General features: G+C 41.8%; 1 protein-coding gene across 27 annotated transcripts in view; it reads left to right on the top strand.

The window, feature by feature from the left end:
• Positions 1-21,252, top strand: part of MBNL1 (muscleblind like splicing regulator 1) — a 185,145-nt gene extending 163,893 nt beyond the window's left edge. For 17 of the 27 annotated variants that reach the window (XM_081008134.1, XM_081008136.1, XM_081008125.1 and 14 more), the window contains 5 exons: positions 915-1,068; positions 5,310-5,345; positions 6,207-6,301; positions 13,172-13,246; positions 16,960-21,252. In XM_081008134.1, coding sequence (XP_080864260.1) covers positions 915-1,068; positions 5,310-5,345; positions 6,207-6,301; positions 13,172-13,228 — 342 coding nt within the window. In that variant the 3' untranslated portion in view covers positions 13,229-13,246; positions 16,960-21,252. The remainder of the gene's footprint in view (positions 1-914; positions 1,069-5,309; positions 5,346-6,206; positions 6,302-13,171; positions 13,247-16,959) is intronic. The other 10 variants (XM_081008127.1, XM_081008144.1, XM_081008128.1 and 7 more) reach the window with 2 other exon arrangements.
• Positions 21,253-21,853: the final 601 nt, after the last annotated feature.

The following is a 21,853-nucleotide window of genomic DNA, read 5'->3' as shown; positions in this document are numbered from 1 at the left end:
AATAAATTAAATTCTATTAGTAAATATTCCTTATTTCCTGTTATTAAAGTAACTGAAGCTCAAAGGGGAGAAAGAACTGAGTGTGGTTTCCTGGTCCCGTTCATGGGGAAATTGAGCCGTTTAATCTTTCAGCCCATGTCCCCTAGGATGTAGGAACCCCACATTCAGTTTAACTACCTTATAGCAGTTTCTGAAGGGAGTAAGATGGGATTTTAAATATATATTTATATATAAAGAAATGTATATAATATATATGAGATATATGTATCGGTTTGGTTGGCATGGCTTAACAATATTCTTAAAGTAGATTTAACATTTGTAATGCAATGTTAAAAAATGAAGAAGAAGTACCAGCATGGAATGGTACATTTTTATTTTTGCATGAGTAGTTAAGACTTTTGGGGTTTGCGGGAGTAAACTTCTAATATTATATTAACCTGTTTCATTCACTCTGTTAAGATTTCTCTTTAACATGGCTTTTACTTGTCAATTCTCATGGAGCTAGCAGTGCAGCTTTCTTTATTTACACCCCACCCCACCCTGACCCCCACCCCCGGTATTGCTGCCTCCTTACTAGAAACCTGAAGCTTTATATTGTAGAAATATGCTAGTGTATAGATCTCGAGCACTGTCACTACACAATGCCATATTTTTGAGGGCAAATATTCCTTACTTTAAATCTTCAGCTTTGCCCTTTCCTTGAATAGTAAAGTCCGCTACGCTGCTTGCTTGCTCAAGGATATATATATATATTTTAAAAAGATGGTGCCTGTTGGTTGTTCCTCCTACTGATTTTTCTGTTTCTTTTCTCTCTTTTTCTCTCTCCCTGCTCCATCCCCACCTTCCTTTTTATTTTCTTCATTATAATTTTTTTTTATAAAAAACTGGGCTATCTTATACTCATCTTCCATTAGGGAATTCCTCAAGCTGTACTCCCCCCATTACCAAAGAGGCCTGCGCTTGAAAAAACCAATGGTGCCACCGCTGTCTTTAATACTGGTATCTTCCAATACCAGCAGGCTCTTGCAAACATGCAATTGCAACAGCATACAGCCTTCCTTCCACCAGGTAAGTGACGCAGCTTCCCTCTGCCCGTGCGGGAGCCAGCACGAGCCAAGGTCACAGGAGGACTTCCCCATATCTTAGCAGACCTCGGAGGCTAAGGATTAGTTGCTAGCTAGAGAGCCAAGGAAAAGAGATCCCCGCAGGGTTGGCCCTTTGTGAGTAGGGAAGGGAGACAGTCTTGCTGCTAAACTGCAGATTCTGCATATGTTTGTCTTGAAAGCAAGGTGTCTGGGTGCTTTCTGGCCTAATGTGACAATCTGCATCTTCAAAGTGTGTGATCTTACATTTCAAAAACAGCATTTGAAGTCTTTCCCCTTGTGCCTCTTTTGCCTAATCCTCCATTTCACCTCTCTTCAGCTGTTTGGTATGGTTCTTTTTTATATATATAAAAAATTGTTGTAAGACCCCTTTGCTCTAGACCGCGTAACAAATCATTCCTGTATGTCGTAACCGCCTTCTAAGGCCTATTATGGAAGACAAAACCCATTAACCTTTTAATTGTTTATCGGGGGGTGGGGAGAGAGACAAACCTTTTGGAGCTTTGCCGTTGATTTTATCGTGAGCGAGACCAACCATTATTATCCATTTCTATACCGCTTGATATTTTAAAGGGAAAAAATCTCAGAGCGGCTTACAACACATTAAAACGTCAAATAAAACAATCCAGAATGAAACATTTGCTGAAGGAAGTCAAATTCAGAATGTAAATTCCACCGCCACTTAGTCTGAAAGAAGACCCACTCGGGGGCTTTTGTGCTCCTAGAATTTATGTCCTGAGATCCCTAAGTCAGAACTAAACTGGAGAGTCCATTGGGAAGATCCGTGCCGGAAGGATCAGTGGCAGAATTGGGTTGCTTTGTCCGTGCTACTGTATCGTATACAAATCAAAAAACAAATTTCCCTTAATCCACTCGCCCAGCCACCTTGCCTAACAGGAAAGGAAAGTTGAGACAGAACCCCAGAAAGAACGCTCAAGCATGGCCAGTGTCACAGATATCAGCCATTGGATTTGTGGCGTACCTGGGCAAGAGCAGGGGCCCCCATTGTGCTGGCTGTTAGTAGAGACACTGCCACCTGCTTTCCAGTCCCATTTCCCCCCCAAAGGAGGGTGGCACTATAACATGCCGTGGACTTGACTTCCACACTTATTTAAAGCCCGCTTTAAACATTACTTTAAACGTTACTGCAAAGTTGACCATCCCACTTAAGGGTTGTTTGCCTTCTTGCACCCCTACATGCCAAGGAATAACCAGGCTTATTCCAGGGTTCTAAGTTCCAGGCTTCCAGGGGCTACACTGCAGATGTGTAGGCTCGCCACTGCAGATGTTTCATCCCTAAACACATGAGAGGATAGGAGGGGATCCCAAGAGCAGGACTAAACACATGGCTCCATAGCCCCTTTGTATTTTGTGTTGTCCCTTCATGCAAGTAACACGTGAGAAGGTGCTAAGATGTTCCCAGTGGCTTTGTGTAAAAAGTTTCACAAGAGCGGGTGCTTTGGGCAAAACGCTGCACCTAAAACTGATGATTACGTGTTCAGGTGAGGATGGCAAAGTCATACGTAATCTCTTTTAAAGGGTAACGAGTCCTTGCTAGACCCATTTCTTCTCCGCCTAAAATCAATGGCAAAAACTCGCTTAGGTTTCCATTGTGATTCCCAGTGCTTCAGCAGGAGTGAAACAGTAATATTAGCTTCTGGGAAGATCTGGCCTGCTTGGTCTCTTACTGCATTTATTGAGATAAATATATGGAATGGTATGTTGGCACTATTTCACATGTCGTTGTGTGAAATGAACTGTTTCGTATCCTAATGAGAACATACCTCTTTGTGTGCTAAATTCTGCTAGAGAAATACTGAGGGACTCTAATGGGTTTCTTCCCCCATTTACTACTTTAAATCAAACTTTGTCTTGAGCTGGGGGAAAATGGAAGATAAAGTTTGAGTTAGCAAGTTTTGAATTACACCTTGATTAGTGAATTAAAACTTTTGAAGTCAAGGTGATGAATGTAATAACAGGGTTGTTGTTTTTAATTACTGATAAACAAAGGGGTCCTACATAACTCTTTTTTTTTTCATACCTGCCAGTTTTTGCACCATAGGTTTTCATTGCTGCCTTACATTCATTTGCTGCAAACCCTGTGCAAGAATGTGTGTTGGTTTAAAATGTCAGTCTAAGATTAAAACCGAAAGCATGCGTAGTTAAATTTCAGGAAATAATTATAAAGAAAAGCAAATGCTTTTTTCATTACATATGTACAAGTAAATTAAATGTACAGATTATAGAACTAATAATAATATGTAGGTGAAAATGTTATAAAAATAACAACAACAATAATAATACAGATAATGCTGATGGTGTACAATATGTGCACATTATGCTTGTCAAAAGAAGAAGATAGGGCTCAATCTCAAGGGACAATTAAGGAATAAACACAAGGGAAGTGGAGGCAGAGGTGAGCCAGGAAAAAATAAGCCCTTTCAGTTGCAATAGATTCAACCCAATGCCCTTTGTTCATAGAAATATTCCTTCTGTGATTGCAAGGGCTTTGACCTCCACTAACAAAAGAGGTGAAGCTTAATTTCTCCAATTCTGCCTCCCTTTTGCAGTCACTTGTACCACCTGTCAGAGTGGCCAAGGGGGTTCCCCCCAAAAAAGCTGTGGAACAGTTTTCAGAGCCACAGAGCGAAGAGGTATTGGCCAAAATTTTATCCTCTCTTTCATTAGCAGGAACCAGGTGTGCTCTCTCCATCAGCAAAGCTCCACTCACAGATGATGTGTGTGTTTGCATGCACACAAACAATGGAGAGGGGGTTATGCTGTCCTGCTAAGTCCAGAGAAAAGCAGCTAAGCTATATCCATCCAAAAAAAACGCAACTGGCCCATATCACTGGCTAACCCTGTGTTGCATCCAGACTAACTTAAGCAGACTTAGTTCCCAATGCTATCAGTGGGATTTAAGTCAAGACAAACTTGTCCCCTTCCTTTCAATAGGATCTTTGTTCAACTTAGTCTGGATCCAGCCCAATGCCTTCAAAATAGATTAGTACTAATAATGCTACATAATAGTAACTCGTCATTTACAAAGTTTTTTTAGTAGTTAAAATTTCGAAAGCAACCTCGAATATCATAATTCATTTGCATGGTAGTGGTAATTGTATGCAACAGATACAAGATAATTATATAATTTAAAACCAGTTTCCCAATAACTCTCGTAATTTCAGCACGTGTTTGTTCCCGCTGACTTCTTTAGTTGCAAAACTGCTAGAAAAATCTGCAGAGGGCACTATAGTAACATCCAGGACATTCCCCCTTGCAGAAGGTATCAGCATATCTTCTGCTTACTAAGGGGGCAGTGAGAACAGTTGGCCCCCATCCTGACAGTGCTCTCTTCGCACAGTCCCAGATGCAGAACCCACAATTAGTGTGGATCTCAGCAGCATAGAACACCTTTGTGTGTTTAGTTGTCCACACGTAGATGCCATTAAGCTCGGATCACTCTTGAATCTGCATATATGGAAGAGTGCGTTGCTCTCACAGGTGCATTTCCATTTGCAGACATCACACTAAATGTGCATCCATTGAAGGGTGGGGCCAATGCTACATTTAGGTGTGCATGTAGCCTCATATGTAGAGAATCACAGGGGCGCAATGGCACCCCTAAGTTATCCTAAGATATCCTGCGTGTGCCAGTATTTAGGGTGCCACCTGCCTGATACGCAGTGTTGCAAACTGTTGTAGTTCTGATTTAATATCTGAAATCAAGGCACTGGCTCTCAGTACAAGTGAAAAGTATCACAATCCAATAATGTCCTGCAGGTTTAAAAAAAGAATAATAATTTAAGCCAATTTTCAGGGAAATTGGTTCGAGACCCAGCAGGCATTACGCACTTAGTAAGGAATGGATTAATTAAAATTGGTGATATTAAAAACCAACAACTCAAGCTTCTTCTCATGCTGTTAGAGCCTTCATTACCCTTACTGCCCTAGCTCATTTTAATCAAAATGCCAGCACACAGTTCAATCTGCTTTTCCTCCTGCCCTGCTCATGTCAGACTAGTTCTAATTGACCACCACCTTGCTGTTTGAGTTGACTGTGCTGATGGTTACATGCCACTGTTTCCCATAATAACCAATTTTTTCTTCTTTGTTCAAATGAGATTTTCCTAATTACACGTGTGATGGGTTGTTTTAATTCTTTTCCCTTTGCAAATCCACCTTCCTGTTGCAATGCATGATGGGCAGGCTCAATATTGTGCATGACACCCGCTACAAGTGTTGGTAGGTGCCAGCTTTGTTTCTTGATTATCTTTTTTTTAAAAAAATCTGTTTAGCAGCTCACAGACTCTCAAAATCCACTGCTGGGTCTTTAACATGTAGCTATTGTGCCAATCCATTTCCCCTCCTCCCCCCTTTACCCTTGCACTAACAACTCGTCAATTAAATTCACTTGCTTCTATTTAATTGACTCAGAAATCCTAGAAGCCGTTTAGCAGACCAGGTGGCTATGTGACACATCCCCCCTTGCCCTATCTCCCACCCCCACCGCCAACACACCCCACAATGCCACAATCTCCTTAGCAGCTCTGGTGGATTTTGACTGGACTCTGAGTTCCAGTTTTTTAGAAACTGTTGTGCGTCTTTCTTTCTTTTCAAAAGAAAAGAAAACATTCAGTTATATACTTCGTGCAAGTTAATCCAGAACTAGAATTTCAAGCCAGGAGATTATGAAATGTTAAGAGCGGTAAAAAAAAGGGGGGAGGGAGAGACGGGTGGCGGCAGAATATTTGTTGTGAGATGTTAAAGAAAGGGGGTTACGTCAAGTTTGTTGGTTGACTATGAACTGAAATAATTGAGCTTGATTGTGTTGATTCCCATGATTTGATGGTAACAAGCGTTTCTCCTCCTCTCTCCTCCTCCTCCTCTTTCATCTCTCTCCCTCCCCTCCTTCCTCGCTCTCCGGAATGTTGTCCCGCTTTTTGCTCTGCGATTGCATGTCACTTTGCTGGTGGTGATATCTCGTCCCCACGGCTTATCTGCTGATATAAATACCATACTCGACGATTCCGCCACCTGTTGCCATGGTTTCCCATACTGCTACACTCTCCTGTATGTTTGCTTATATGATTTTCCTCCCGAAAGTTCCCATGGTGCACGGCGGTACGCCCACCACTGTGTCTGCAGCAGCAACATCTGCCACAAGCGTCCCCTTCGCTACAGCAGCCACAGCCAACCAGGTTTGCTAATTTACAGCTTTGTTTCTTAAAACATAACTCAGAATCAGTGCTTTTCAGAAGCATGGGGTTTTGTCCGTCCCCCCCCTTTCGTTCTGTTTCGTTTTTTTGTTCGTTCGTACCTCTTGTTGGCCTACACATTTCCCTGAGATCCGCAGCATAGCTTAACTGGCCTTTTGCCCATGCTCAGAAAGGTTCTGCACCTCCATTTCCAGTACTAAAATATTTGACACAGTCCCTCTCATGAATTACTCAGCATAGGAAGGTCCCACTGCTTCCCCATCTGCTTTTAGAATAGTCAGAAAGCTTGGTAATAGAAGGAATTCAAGGCTACAGTACTTTGTTTTGTTGTATGTAGAATTTTACCAGCATTGGTTAAGTATGGATTAGAGTCTGGATAGGGCTCCAACTCCTGCTCACCCCAGCCAGCATGGCCAGTGACCAGGAATTCTGGGAGTTGGAGTCCAACAGAATCTAGAAAGCCACAGGTCCCCACATCCCTGGAATAAAGGGTCAGGGACGCAGTAATAATAAAATCATTACTATTGATGGCTGGAATGTTCCGAAGCTATCAGAATCTGAATGCTTAGGCCTTTATAGCACTGTGGCTTTCCTTTCAATTTTCAAATCAGTCAGGGGATTGACAGCCATGTCCGCAGCAAACCAGATTACATTTACTCTTAGAAATCTATCCCGATTGCCTCTCTGCCTGGACAGTATAATTACAACAAACAGAAACATGGTAACAAGCCAGTAAGTAATAAAACTATTGCGCTTCAGATATCAAACTTAGAATCGAATCTGACTCAAATTTAAGTATGTGATTTATCCATTTGCATGGCTCTTAATCCCACCATCAATTACACAGCCAGTGATTCAAATGTTTGCGCAGATGCTTGACAATTAAATAGACAATATTTCAGGGCAACGCAGCACACAGTTCATAGGTCATGAATGGTAGACCGTCAGCTTTTTGATAAAACCATTGTGTTTGCCGCACAAGTGAGCAAAGTGCTGTTACACTCAGGTCCAGCTTGCAAGGCTTCCTGTAGGCATCTGGTTGGCCAATGCGAGAACAAAGATGGTGGACTTCTTGCATAGGCAAGGGTATTCTCTTGGGCCACAGAGCATGGTGTGCAATACAATCCTTCTAATTTTTCTTGGAAAGAAGACCTGCAATATTCAGGGAGCTTAGTCCCTATTAAGTTTAGAATTGCAGCCGTGATATGCGCAGGACCCTACTGTTGTGCATGAATCAGCATAAATGCAGATGTCCTACTCTTTTGCCACTGCACCATCCATTGCTCCACAGGTGCTCAGCAGAAGAATCAGTTGCATTGATGGTGCTGCGTATATATTCCCATTATTTCTGTTCCCCCCCAACCTTTTTTGGCGAAATAACACGTCTGTGAACATTTTCAGACACTGAAGGATCACCCTTTAAGACTAGAGTGTTTGAACATGAACCAGCTTTCACTTCCTTCCTAAATGCATTATTAGTTTGCATTGCACCTTGCATTGATGAGTGCATTGCGTGGAAAGTTGGAAATTCAAGGCAGACCACATCGGCAGCTACACTAGGACCTGAGCACAGGAGAATTTGTATAAAAGGATTTCTAGGGAATCATCATCAAGACAGCCTTTCCAAAACACTTGATGATGATCCATGAAACGCTGCTGGCCAGCATGCTCTGCCTTCCCCATGCCTGAACCTTACATGTGTAGAAAGAGTTACTTTTTCCATTCCTGGGGGATCCTTCCCCTCATCTTCCAACATGTTGTGGGTTCAGCAACCCACCTGCTTAGACTGAGGTTCCCCTTAGCTTTTCACTGGATGCTGCTGAATAACTGAGAGACGAAAGGTTGGGAGCTGAAAGCAAGCATACCCTTGGGATTGCAGAAAACAGCTCATGCCTCAGTTGAAACTGAGTGGTTACAAAGACCGTAGGTGCTATGGCAACAGATTCATGCACATTTGCTAATGGTTCCTCTCCCACTCTCACCTGTGCAGCTTCACATTTGCTGTACAGTAGTACCTCATTTTGCTACCGGGATCCATTCTGGAGTTGCGGTCGCTGGCCGAAAAAGACGCTGGACAAAGTGCCACGTTTGTACACGGGTGTGGAGCGGTTTGCGCTTCTGTGCATGCGCGAGCGGCGAACCCGGAAGTAACCCATTCCGCTACTTCCGGGTTTGCTGCGGACGTTCAGAGGAATGGGTGCTTACCGAGGCAGACGCTAGAAGAGGTACCATTGTATAGGAAAGCAGGATCTGATCAGCCCTGTTCAGACATTCTCAATCGAACAATTCCAATCTTAGGGGCAAAAGGCAGCTGTATGCTTGTTAGACCCATTCGCCCTTGTTGCATTCCAATGACCCACTCCTGCAGCCCCCCCATGCTAAATGTCTGTGGTGAATGGGCTGTCTGTGTTGGTTTCTCGTTCAGCATAGACTGATCATGCAGGGTTCTCAATAGGATGCGGTGCAAGGTCCCTGCCGCAAACGTCTGCTGTCAAGCAAGACAGAGGCTGTCAGTCCAGTTAGTGCTCCCCTGATGTACCCCCTCCCCACGCACACAGTTGGCATTGCACGAAGGAGAATTAACGGAATAGGGATACGAAGTTCACAGATAGGAAGCCAATGTAAATTAGGTGTAAGTTATGCAGCTGTATCTTATCCGTAGTCCAGACTCCATTCAGGAGCAGGGCTACTGTCAGGTGAGCTGGCCTTCAAGAGAGGGAGCAAGCTTTTAATATGGAGTTTAGACTTGACAGTGTAACATCAGCTGGGTCGCATGGTTGTGTGACCCAGTTGAGCAGAGTTTGGAATAGGGGCAAGTCTTCCCCAAGTCTTCGCCTCTGCCACTTGCCCTAAATGCTCCTTTTGGGGGGACTGGCTTAGCCAGGATGGAGCATTTTTCTCTCAAATATTGCTTGAAAGGCTGGCCATGAGCCTCTCGCAGATAGGGTATTGCTTATGCCAAAATTAAAAGTTCAGCATAAGTGGATCACGGATACAGACCTCTGCACAGGGCACCTCCTTGCCCATGTGCTCTGGAAATGGCAACTGTTGTTTTTGCTTTCTGTATGATGACCCCCAGCATACATATGGGTGAGATGGCTTCCAACCTCATCAAGACTCCACACAGTAATGTCAGTGAAAGAAGAGTGGTGGGAAATTGCACCTCGGGTGTGTGCCCTTTCTGTTGGTTAAGGACCAAAAGGAAAACAGCAGCCACATTGGCACATTCCCAGACAGTATGCAAACTGAAACACAACCAATCTTCAAAATTCACACTTCTCTGAATTTTGTAATGCGGTGCTCCCATCAAGTATTGTGTACAGAAATGCATATACTAGGATGAAGTATGCATAAAAATATTCATGAAAATAGCACATGGAAATTCATTACAGTGTGGAAAATATAAAAATATACAATATACAAAAACATGTACGTTAGGAGAGATTCGCACTAAAATGGTAGTGAATTTTCATGAGGATTTTTTTTTAAAAAAATTGCAAACTGATGTGGAAATGTGGAGAATTGAATTTAAAAAACTGGAATTGATAGACGTGCCCATCCCTTACGGCCCATTCTGAAGGGCCCCCACAGGCCCCCACATGGGACTGTTGCCACAGCCTTTGCAGTGGCCCCAAATCCTAATATTATGATTGATTCATAAGCAACAAAACAAAGGACTGTATATCAGGAATCCCCCCCCCCCATTTAGTATGAATCGGTTGATAAACAGCCATCTTTTTAAAAAAAAATATTTTAAAAAAATGTCTTTTAGGATCATTAATGTAAAACCTCTGGCAAAATCCTCTTTCCCTCCCACAGATGATAATGTATTTTTAAAAGACACTGCCCACCCCCATGCATTTTCCAAGCCAGATTCTGTTTTCATTGTGCAATCTGACCATTTCATGCGTATCTCTCTGGGTCTTCATAACGCACTGCAGCCAAGTTCCGCAGCCAACCCCCAGTATATGCATATATGAGCCATATATGTATATAGTATGTAAGCATTGTTGACATAATGTAATGCCACAAGAAATAGCCCACCCACCCCCACCTCCCGCAATGTGTATGCATGCAGAAGTTGTTGTTTTTTTAAGAGAACTGGCCCCTCCGTCATCACTTGCCAGTGCTCAAGGTCCTTGGTCTGTTTCAACAGCACTGCTCTTGAAGCTTCTACACAGCTGGGTGCAACATCCTCTCCTGCTGCCGTAGAAAACAAATGGTACGAGAAGCTCAATTGCACTTGGCACATGTTTCCGTGCACACGCACAAAAAAATGTGCTGTAGAAATGTATGCAGTACACCTAAAGAACATGTATGTGGCTAGGGGGCAGTTAGTCATGCTTGATGGGTGGGATGTGCCACAGCTCTTCGTCTCCCATCTCCTGACCTGTCTGGTGGATATTATTATTATTATTATTATTATTATTATTATTAATTCAACTTATACACCGCCCTATACCCGGAGGTCTCAGGGCGGTTCACAACAAGACCACAACGTTTAAAATAAAAGCAAAAGCAGTAACCCAATAACCCCCCCCCAAAGTCACATTATAAAAGGCCAAACCAAAGGCCTGGTTAAAAAGGCCAGCCAAAGGCCTGGTTAAAAAGGAACGTTTTTGCCTGGTGCCTAAAGGTATATAATGAAGGTGCCAGGCGAACTTCCCTGGGGAGAAGTTCTGTTGGCTGTTATATACTTGAATAACAGCCAACGGGAGGTTTATACACTGCAGACTTCGAGGGAGTAGTTGAACAAAGTACAGTCATACCTTGGTTGCGGAATGCCTTGGTACTTGGACGTTTTGGCTCCCAAACATCGCAAACCTGGAAATGAGAGTTCCATGTTTTGGAATCTGAACATCCGACGCGGCTTCTGCAGCTTCCGATTGAGTGCAGGAAGCTCCTGCAGCCAGTCGGAAGCCGCGCCTTGATTTTTGAACCGTTCCGGGAGCCGAACCGATTCCCGGAACGTATTAAGTTTGACAACCAAGGTACCACTGTACCGTAGTGCAGAATCTTGCATCTGGTGTGTAGGTCCTCCTTTATCCTTTCTGAGCCAATTCAGACTTCATTTTGAGGAAGGGACATAGTTCTGTCTCAGGCTTAGTCCCAGAGGCCATCTTTTGGCATCTGAAGCCCTAGAAAGCCACTGCCTGCCAGTGTAGACAATACTCGGCTGAATGGTCCAATGGTCTGGCTCAGGATAAGGGCAGCTTCCTGCATTCCTAACTTTGAAGTGCAAAGAAACGCTCCTTTGTTCAGATCACATCTTGGGAAGGCCCAGGCCATTCATGGTTTGCATAGTCCTACATTCAATGGCTCTGGCTCCCAGCTTGTGCAGGATTCCCACTGCCAGCTGCAGAAGAGCAACACCTCATCACTGCAGTGAGACATTTTGCTGGTCAACAAAGAGGAAGGCCCAGTTATAATCACCAATCCATATCCCACCAAGTTGAGTTTGTTTTAATTGTTGCAACTACAGTTCAAAGTATTGATTTGGGGGGGGGGGAATACTCCAAGTTATGCACTATTTGAAGACTTTCTTTCAAATGGCAAAGAGAGAAAGAGAGAGAATAACTGTGTATGTTATGGTGCAAAACGCTACGTTTCATAACAAAATATCACTCCAGGTAGCTTTACTTTCCATATTATGGAAAATTAGACCCTTGTGGGAGATATGGATACTAACAATTCTATACTTTTAATCCACAACTGGAAGACACTTGACAATGTTATCCTAATCATGTCTACTCAGAAGTAAGTCCTGTTGAATTCATTGGGGCTTGCTCCTAGGTAAGTCAGGTTAGAATTGCAGCCTTATTTTTATAAATAACTTCCCCTGCACAAAGGCATCTGGGGCAATATTTATAAAATTTAAAGCAGAAATGCATTAACAAAAATGATCCAGACAGTGTCAGCTGTAGTCAAAACAAAATATTAGCAACAGGCCATAATCAGTAAGTCAAAACAATCCCTGCTACTCATCTGCCAGCAACGAAGGATTCTCTTTACTTGCTAGTAGACTACAGTTAGGTGGATCTGCACTGGAAAGGCATTTCCAAGGTGTGACACCAGAATAGAGATAGATGGTTCTCTTTCTTGCTTTTCTATGTTTACTTGCCCAAAATGGAGTCTTTGGGAATCTGGGGAAGACGTACTGCCCCCCCACCCCAGCTGGGAGAATAATATATTGGGAATAAATCCAAGAACCTTATTAGGAGGTTATTCTTAGGAAGATATTTAAATTTGATATGTGCCCCTCCCCACCAAATGTGTTTGTGTGTGTTTGTGTGTTTCAGTGCAAAGATGGAAACAAGTATATGATTCTTAGGTGCATGATTAGCTTATGTACTTGAGATTTTATTCCAGTTCAGTTCCAGCTCTGCCTTCCGATATGCCTTTCGCTTGAATATCAGCGCAGCTTAACCAGAAAATGAAATGATTTGCAACAAAACAAAACAAATCTGGCTCAAAGTATCTTAAAATTGAGTGTGCAAAATGCATGGGCCAAAAGGTTGCCAGATTTTTCCACAGCGAGTTAGGCAAAGTCCCCCAAACTGTATAAATATGTGTAGGCCAACAAAAAGGACTTTTGAAATTATTGCACTGCATGAACTTTTAACTGTTAATTTTATCCTTCTTTCTAAACAATCAGTAATCATTACTAAACGTTGATATACTACTTAACAGAACATTTTTATTTAAATTGATACCTGTGTTTTGGTTAACTTGCTGTTCCGATATAGAAGTCCACCATCTTTCACCTGAGCTGTTAGTAAAAATAATAATAATCATGCATTCTTGTGGAACGCATTATTCACAGGTTACATTCCTTTTCTTGTTCTTCAATAGATACCCATAATATCTGCCGAACATCTGACTAGCCACAAGTATGTTACACAGATGTAGACATATAATCATCAAACAGTAAGTTTCTCAAGTATGCTTTATATTGCATTTTGATAGTGCTTTTCTGGATTTGCATTTTCTCCTCCCTGGAACAAGAACCAAGTTAGCAGCCCAGTTTGGATGTAATACCCACAGCAGGCCAGAGAGCAGACTAAGCTAGGATTCCTCCATGGTATCTGCAACACAGTCCTATGCATGCCTACTAAACCCAAATAAGTTGAATGTCAACCCAGGTAAACGAGAAGTGCTGTAGTTTTTTGGGTGATCATCTGCTTTATATCCAGAAAGTCCCAAGGTTCAATCTCCAAGCAGGGCCGGTGTAGTCAGTGCCAAACTGCATTGACTTGATGTAAGGCAGCTGGCTTCCCATTTTCCTAAATGTGCATAGGATTCCAGGTTATTTTTGTACTTGGAGGGAAAAAAATCTCACCTTCCTCTGATGCCCACACCCGTGCAGTCTGAAGAGTCCATTCACACTTTTTATCCTGTCATCTACTATGCATGGGACACGGGTGGCGCTGTGGGTTAAACCACAGAGCCTAGGGCTTGCCAATCAGAAGGTTGGTGGTTCGAATCCCCACGATGGGGTGAGCCCCCGTTGCTCGGTCCCTGCTCCTGCCAACCTAGCAGTTCAAAATCGCGTCAAAGTGCAAGTAGATAAATAGGTACCGCTCCAGCGGGAAGGTAAACTGCGTTTCCGTGCGCTGCTCTGGTTTGCCAGAAGCGGTTTAGTCATGCTGGCCACATGACCCAGAAGCTGTACGCCGACTCCCTCGACCAGTAAAGCGAGATGAGCGCCACAACCCCAGAGTCGTTTGCGACTGGACCTAATGGTCAGGGGTCCCTTTACCTTTTACTATATACACAGGCTAGTTGTAAGTGGCATTTGAAAATATCATTTTAAAAAAAATGAATACAAATCCAAAATCCCATAAATAATACTCTGGATAATGTACTATGCCCTACTGACTAACTACTAGATACGGAGACTGCAAAAGATTTAAGCTTTTGCGTGTATGTCCTAAAGGAACATTGCATAAATTCCAGGTGCCGTGCAGGTGTCATTTTTAATGATTACATAAGGACGGTTAATGACTACATAAGGAAATGGCTGATATCAAGGAGGCTTTGATTTTTCTTTCACTGCCACAGATTCCTCCCGCCCCAAAGTCTCTGTAGGGATAAGCATCCAATCAGCAAGGTGGATCATGCAGCCCATGAATGACTCTCAAGCTGTCATTCAATGCAGTTTAAACCTGCATGGTCCAAAATAGCCGCAAGTCAAGTTGCCTCTGTCATCACACCAAAAAAATCATGTCCTTTCAGTAGGTGCAGGCCTTAGTCTCCTTTTGTGTGAGACTCAGAACTGGGAATCATCAAGCTGATAGTCTCTCCCCTGCACAAATTACCAAATGATATTGAATTTGTGTGTGTGTTTTGTGACACCAGCTGTCAGGAGAGATCAGGCAAAGTCCACAAACTCATCCACTTGCATAAATTAATCTTGAACTGCAGCTCCAGCTACTGAATGTCAGGTCTTTATAAGTTAACCTTCTGCTCTGTGAGAAAAGGTTTCACTTGACTACACCTGTCTGCTTGGAAGAGAGTTTTTCTTTCTTTCTGCACTTAATTTAAATTTGTGATTGGAGTGTTCAGTACTGGTTCTGCCTGACATGTCTTCATCCAACAAGACTATTTTTAAGTTGCCGGTAATAGCTCGTCTGCCATCTCCTCTCCCTGTTTCAAGGGCAATGCCTGCTGTGGAAATGAACTTCCTGCTTCAAGTTTTGCCTTGACATCAAATGCATTCACATGACAGCGCTGTGAGGCCACTTTAACTGGCATGGATAATCCTGGGAAGTTTTTCCGTGGCAGTGACCTCACAGAGCCACAATTCCCACAACCTTAAAAAACTACACTTCTCAGCATTCTCTGTGGCGATTAAAGTGCCATTCAAAGAAAGTTGACCTTTCAAATGCAGGACACTTCACTGTTAAGGCAGGCAGTGTGGTTACCACCTATAAATAAATAAAAGGCAAGAACTGCCACTCTTGGTAATGGCAGGAATCGTTCTGTACATTGTACCTTCCACAGCCACTTGGGTGTACTCTGAGGTCTGCAACTGTGCTATCCTTGCTCCTCTGGCCCAGAACTGTCATCCGGGGTCAATTTTGCAGCTCCAGTGACACAGCATGGCTCCTGACAGCCCTGCTTCTGTGTGTCACGTTCCTCCAGAGGTTTGTCTCCTGCAAGGGCAGCCTTCCTTCTCCCTAGGGGCTGCCCCGCTTATGTCACTGTTCACAGACAGTCCACTCTACTCTGTAGAGAAACCCCTCATCTTGCCCAGTAGTTCGAAGTCTGCATAGATGGATCTCAAGTTGTTGCGCCTTCTCTTCCAGCCAGTCAACCACCTTGCACTTGCTGCAGGCGTAGTTTCTCACGTTCTCAGGCAGGAAGACCAACATGGTGCTGGTGTTGCAGATCGCCGCAGCAGCTCCCTCGCCGTTCATGTCTCTCGGTCCTTCGTACACCGTGAGACAGCACTCCAAGCCCCAAAGAACCCTTGCAAACTCTCCCTATTTGCACTCTCCCTTTGGGCCCAGTTTGCATCACAGCTCAGAAGGATATTACCAGCTGGGTGGAGGCTGCCATTGTTGCTCCTCAGTCTGGCTACGGTTCAAATACCTAAGAACATAAGAAGAGCCCTACTGGATTGGCCAAAGGCTCATCTAGTCCAGCATCTTGTTCTCACAGTGGCCAACCAGATGCCCAGAGGACGTGATAGCAGGACCTGATAGCAGCAGCTCTCTCCCCACTTGCGATTCTAAGCAACTGGTGCAAAAGAGGCATGCTGCCTCTTACAGAGAAGGGAGAGAGCAAAGGCGTTGTCACTCATAGCCATTGATAGCTTTATCCTCCGTGAATTTTCTTCCTCTTTTTAAAGCCATCCAGGATAAGTATGGGTGGAAAGGGGGGAAATGTGAGATTAAAAAAATGGCAAATATTAATTAGTACTAGTTATATCGTGGTTGGGACATGGGTGGCGCTGTGGGTTAAACCATAGAGCCTAGGACTTGCCAATCAGAAGGTCGGCAGTTCAAATCCCCACGGCGGGATGAGCTCCCGTTGCTCGGTCCCTGCTCCTGCCTACCTAGCAGTTCGAAAGCACCTCAAAGTGCAAGTAGATAAATAGGTACTGCTCCGGCGGGAAGGTAAACGGCATTTCCGTGCGCTGCTCTGGTTCGCCAGAAGCGGCTTTGTCATGCTGGCCACATGACCTGGAAGCTGTACGCTGGCTCCCTCGGCCAATAAAGCGAGATGAGCGCCGCAACCCCAGAGTCAGCCACAACTGGACCTAATGGTCAGGGGTCCCTTTACCTTTACCTATATCCTGGTTTGTGCTCAGGTGTTTAGCAAGTGCTGATGAGGATCAAAGCTAAATAAATTTAAAAGGGGGAAACTTTGCACATCACTTCCCCTTTTAACTCAGCGCAGATTTTGCAATCAATGTTGATTTAAATGCCTCATTAAATAATTAGTATCATATGTCGTATTTCAGTGCATTTGGATTAGAAGTGTTCAGGGGCTGTCATTGTCATATTTGAATAGCATTGAGGGTGGTGGTCGTGGTATTTCTTTCTTGCATGGAAGAAAAGTAGAGGGGGAAATAGCTGCAGGTGTCGAATAAACGAAGGCGACCCCTTTCCCACCCTCTTCATTATTTTCCGCAGATCATATAAAAGAAAAGAGGACAGTGTGATTGAATGAAGAAATGGAACAGGTCATTAGCCATAATGTATATACCGTCAGATAACAGCACCCAAATTTCCTCAGCAGTAAGACATCCACATATTGCATGTTAACAAGATGAAATGACAACTCGGAAATCCACTGCACACTGTTGCCTATATACTTTGTACATTGAATAGATATTTGTGCTGGGGTGATCATATTGTCTAAAGACTACAGCATTGTCTATCTTTTCTAGCACACAGGTAAAGCAGCGCATACACAGCAGAGGTATGCGCTGGCAGACTCCTTCCTACATAATCATGTACGTCATCTTGAAAAGACAGACTGTGATGTAGCCATAGATCTATTATGTATTGGTACGTCTGTAGACCAAGATATAATTTTTTAAGTAAGTTTATTTCTTTCAAGGTTTACAAAAAAAATAAAATAACGAAAGGTGCACCTTGTATTTAAAATTGCCATTATAGGAGAGAGCGTGCATGCACAGTATAATTTTTATTTTTCCTTTCGTTTTTTGCTTTTAAGAGTTAATATTTTTAAATGTAATAGATTGTAAGAAGTGGTAAAAAGAGGTATCTGACAGAGATGAATGTGCCAAGTATAAACCACAACTGTGTATATTTTTAAAGCACATCAATGGCTTTAAGTACCATGTTGTTAATGATGCTCATGAAGTGCCATAGACTGTAATCAAAGTAGAGTATTATTTCTGCAGTGTTACTTTTAAGAGCCACGTTTTTAATTTTGCTTGTTTTCCTAGTTGCTAATCAGTCAAAGGGCACCCCTTCTGTTTTAAACCAAAGCTGTCTCAGAAATGGCCAGTTTTACCTTAGTTAACAGTAGGCAGCACATTTTTAAAATAAGCAAAAACCAGTCTTAAACCCAGGTTATTCCTACACATACTGGATATATAAACCTATATAAATTATTATAATCCATAATAATAGTTATGCAAACTATACCATATAACAGACAATATACATTTTTTTTAAAAAAAAAATCTTTTAAAAAAAGGGAAAAGCCATTTCTGAGACACTGTTTGCAAAACATTTGAGGAATTTTATTTCGCTTCGAATTTCTAACCTCTGTCAGAAGTCCAAGAGACTCTAAAAGTGTTGGAGGAGATGGGTTTTTGCTTTCTTCTCAAATGCATCACTTCAAAGTCACGCACTTCAAAAATAAAAATAGTGACTCTAATCATGAGAGAAGCACTGACATCAGATGCACGATTTTTTAAAAAAGAAACCAAAACAATGAGATAAATGGAGATGTTAATTAGAAATAGGTATCGGGTGGGTTAAATATTGGGATGAATTTTATATGTGATTTCTTCTGTTCAGATTTAACTGCTTATAGCCTTAGAAAGCCTTTACAAAAATGAAACAAAAAACATAGATGTGCATTCAAGTTTTCAAGAATGGATTCATCCAAAGGAAATCTTTTTTGTGGTTTGGATGTTGCAGCTAGTAAAGGATATATTTTGCTCTGTTCAGCAAAGCTAAAGGGTTGCTGAGGTGGGGGCCAGGTCACTGGTAGTCTATGGAATGGAAGAGGAGAGAGTTCAGTTCTAGAACTTTCCGTACTTCCAAGTTTACTTGCAGGTTTTTATGCTTGAGAGATGCTTTCTAGAAAAAAAAAAGAATGATGTGTTGATTTTACTGATTGTACTGTACATCTATTAAAGCCTTAGATTATTACATTACGGGTTAAAACCCATACCAATGTAATTTCAATCGTGTTAAGAAAGTATAGGTGACTTCACATGTTATTGTAGTTTACTTACATTAGAGAATACTACTTATTTTTTTTCCTTGTTAAAATAGTAGTTTTTATTTCTTACATTTATTAGATCATTTTCATTTTCTATTACCAGACGAATGCCATTTCAGTTTATAGAATTTTGTTTTATTAGATTTTAACTAATGAATTTTTCAAAATACGGAAAAAATTTAAAAAGTTTTTTTTCTTCTTCATAGCATATGCAGTTTTGAATTTACATGTAGTGTCATGAATATTCGTATTATTGTTAACTAAATGATTTATATTTTACTGATTTAATATTACAATGTAAGAATATCAGTCATTGTTAGTTCTTGTCTAGTTTTCATTAAAAGAACAAAGATCTTTTATATGGATATCTTATATAATCATTGCTAAGTAAGAAGTTAAGTTGTTGCTATTGCAACGATCCTGGCAGACAACTGAGTAATATTTTGATGATTTATTTTGTTTGTAATTAATTATAAAAGAAAAAATCTAGTTCCTAGATATCAGAATAAAAATTTATTTTCTACTGTATCCATTTCAAATGTTAAAATATTGTTTAAATATTTTTTTGAAATCCCTGAATATCAGGCCTTGTTATAAATAAGCTGCATAATCAATAGATCAAGGGACTTTTTGTTGATAATCCAAATACTCAAAAGTTTACGTATAACAAGAATTATAATATGTATGAGTGCGTGTGCAAACTCTTGAGGGTTGATTATGCTGCAATTTAGCACGTGGGAAAGTATAGAGAGGAAGGTTGACCTTTTGCACTTCTGTATATAGTCAAAAAAAAAAAAAGAGAGAAACCTGTATAATAGTAAGATCTTATTTTGAATAAAAATGTCTATAAATACAAGGAGTTTTGTTAAGGCTAATTAAAAAATAAAAAAAGACAGGCTGAACAAAATTGCTTGCAAAAAAAGTGGCACAGAGTTAGCACTCCAAACCCCATGGGGAAAAAAGTTGCTTTGCTTTATGTGAACAGCTTCTAGTTTGCCAGGATTCTTTCTGCTGGAAAGATTGGCCCTCGTTCCCAGTTCTCGTGACTAAGGACCCTTCTGCACTGTACAATTAAAGCACTATTGAACCACAGTCGTACCTTGGAATCTGTTCCAGAAGTCCACTCGACTTCCAAAACATCCGGAAACCAAAGTGCGGCTTCTGATTGGCTGCAGGAAGCTCCTGCAGCCAATCGAAAGCCCCGTTGGAATGTTCGGGTTCCAAAGAACGTTTGTAAACCGGAACTATCACTTCCGGGTTTGCGGCGTTTGGGAGCCAAAACGTCCGAGTACCAAGGCGTTCAGGATCCAAGGTATGACTGTGCTCTAGACAGCCATGGCTTCCGCTAAAAATTCCTGGGAGTTGTAGTCTGTTAAGGCTGCTGAGAGATGCTAGAAAACCATTTCTCCCCTCGCAGAACTACAAATCCCAGAGTTCCTTGAGAAGAGGGATTGGTTTAAAAAGCCATTGGGAATCTGTGAGGGGGGCAGGGGGTCTTCAAACTACTCCTAGCACCCGTAGGAGACTACAGTTCCCAAGATCCTTTGGGGCAAGCCACAGTGGTTTAAAGTGACATCGTGCTTTGAACGTATAGAGCAGTTGGGGCCTTTTAAAAAAAAAAAGCTGCACTGGTCCAAATCTGCCTGAAGATCATTACTAAATAAATAAAAATTATTTTTTTAGGAAACAAAATTTCAAACAAACAGGTACTTCAAACCATTAAAGGGAAATCATGGATCAGATATGTCGTACATTACTCAAGACAACTACTGCATGTTTAAAGTATCAAAGAGAGAGAGAGAAAGAGAAAGAGAAAATATATATAGATATAGATATATATAAAAGATATATATTCTATTCAAAACAGTTTCTGACAAATTTCAGTAGTTTTATTATTCACACACCGACACACAGAAATATACACACACACACACTCACACACACACACAAACAGAAAACCGATATTGACTTTCACATGTTCACAAAAAACGTTTAAAAAAGAAAAACTCGTCAACAGGCAAACCAAAACAAAACATCATAGCTGTAGCTGTTATGTAATTATTTTTATTGCTGTAGTGATCCTGTTCTTTTAGCAGGTGGAAAGGAAAAGAAAAACAGCTTATCAAAATTAACCATTTCTAACCTAAAGCACTTGAGAAACCGTGTAATATATACGAAGCCAAAGTGAAGGGGCCGGGGTGGGGGGTTTGGGGAGAAAAACGATTGGATTGGATTCTCTCTGGTAATAATTCACACCAATGAATCAGAACACGTTGCACTTCCTGGCAACCTCTGCAACTTTCATCTGCTGAAAGGACAGGTGTGCTTGGTTTTTTACTATTATGTAATCACAGACTTAAATTTGCTTGGTAGTTGCTCCAGATTATGTACTCTGTCCTGGGCCGCAATTTGTTTTTATGCTTATTTTATTATTACTGCTATAGTTGACCTAGCTGTATGGAGAAAAAAAAAATAAATAAAGTTAAATTGCCCTAATAAAACTTCTCTTTTGTAGTATCTTCTTTTCTGTTTTTAAGCTGGAGGGCGATGTGGCGTCCTCTGTTGGTGCCTGTGGCGATCACACAGGGTCCCCGGACGTTTGACGGTCTATTGACCCTGTGCCACCAGTGTAATTGTTTTCTTCGCTGCCACCAACCCGTTTCTCATGGGGACAGGCGGAGTCCAGACAGTTGTTAACATTAACAAATAATCAAGTTTATTTTTATAGGCATGAACAAGCTTATCTTTTCAGTTAATTTTTCTTGTCAGTTTCTTAATCTTAGTTACTTTACTGACCTATCCGTTCCTAACAACTTCAAACTGATTATTCCAACTATCTATCTGACTCCACCTAACAATTCCTCTCACTCTCACAACACAACTCAACCAACCCACAGACTATTCTCCCTCTTCCTTCTCCAACTCCCAACTCTCAACTGACTTCCACACAGCTCCGACTCTAACTCTAACTCCTCCTATCAGTTTTCTCTCTGGCCAATCATATCACACTCATTTAACCCTTTCCTTATGGCCCACCTAGGAGGTAAAACGCCACAGTGCCCTCTTGGTATTTATGCCGCCCTCAGAAGTTTCGGGGTGCCA

The sequence above is a fragment of the Podarcis pityusensis genome (genome assembly GCF_964106645.2).
Source record: "Podarcis pityusensis genome assembly, chromosome: 5".
NCBI classification, from domain to species: Eukaryota; Metazoa; Chordata; class Lepidosauria; order Squamata; family Lacertidae; genus Podarcis; species Podarcis pityusensis.
This window is presented reverse-complemented; position numbering and strand designations above follow the sequence as displayed.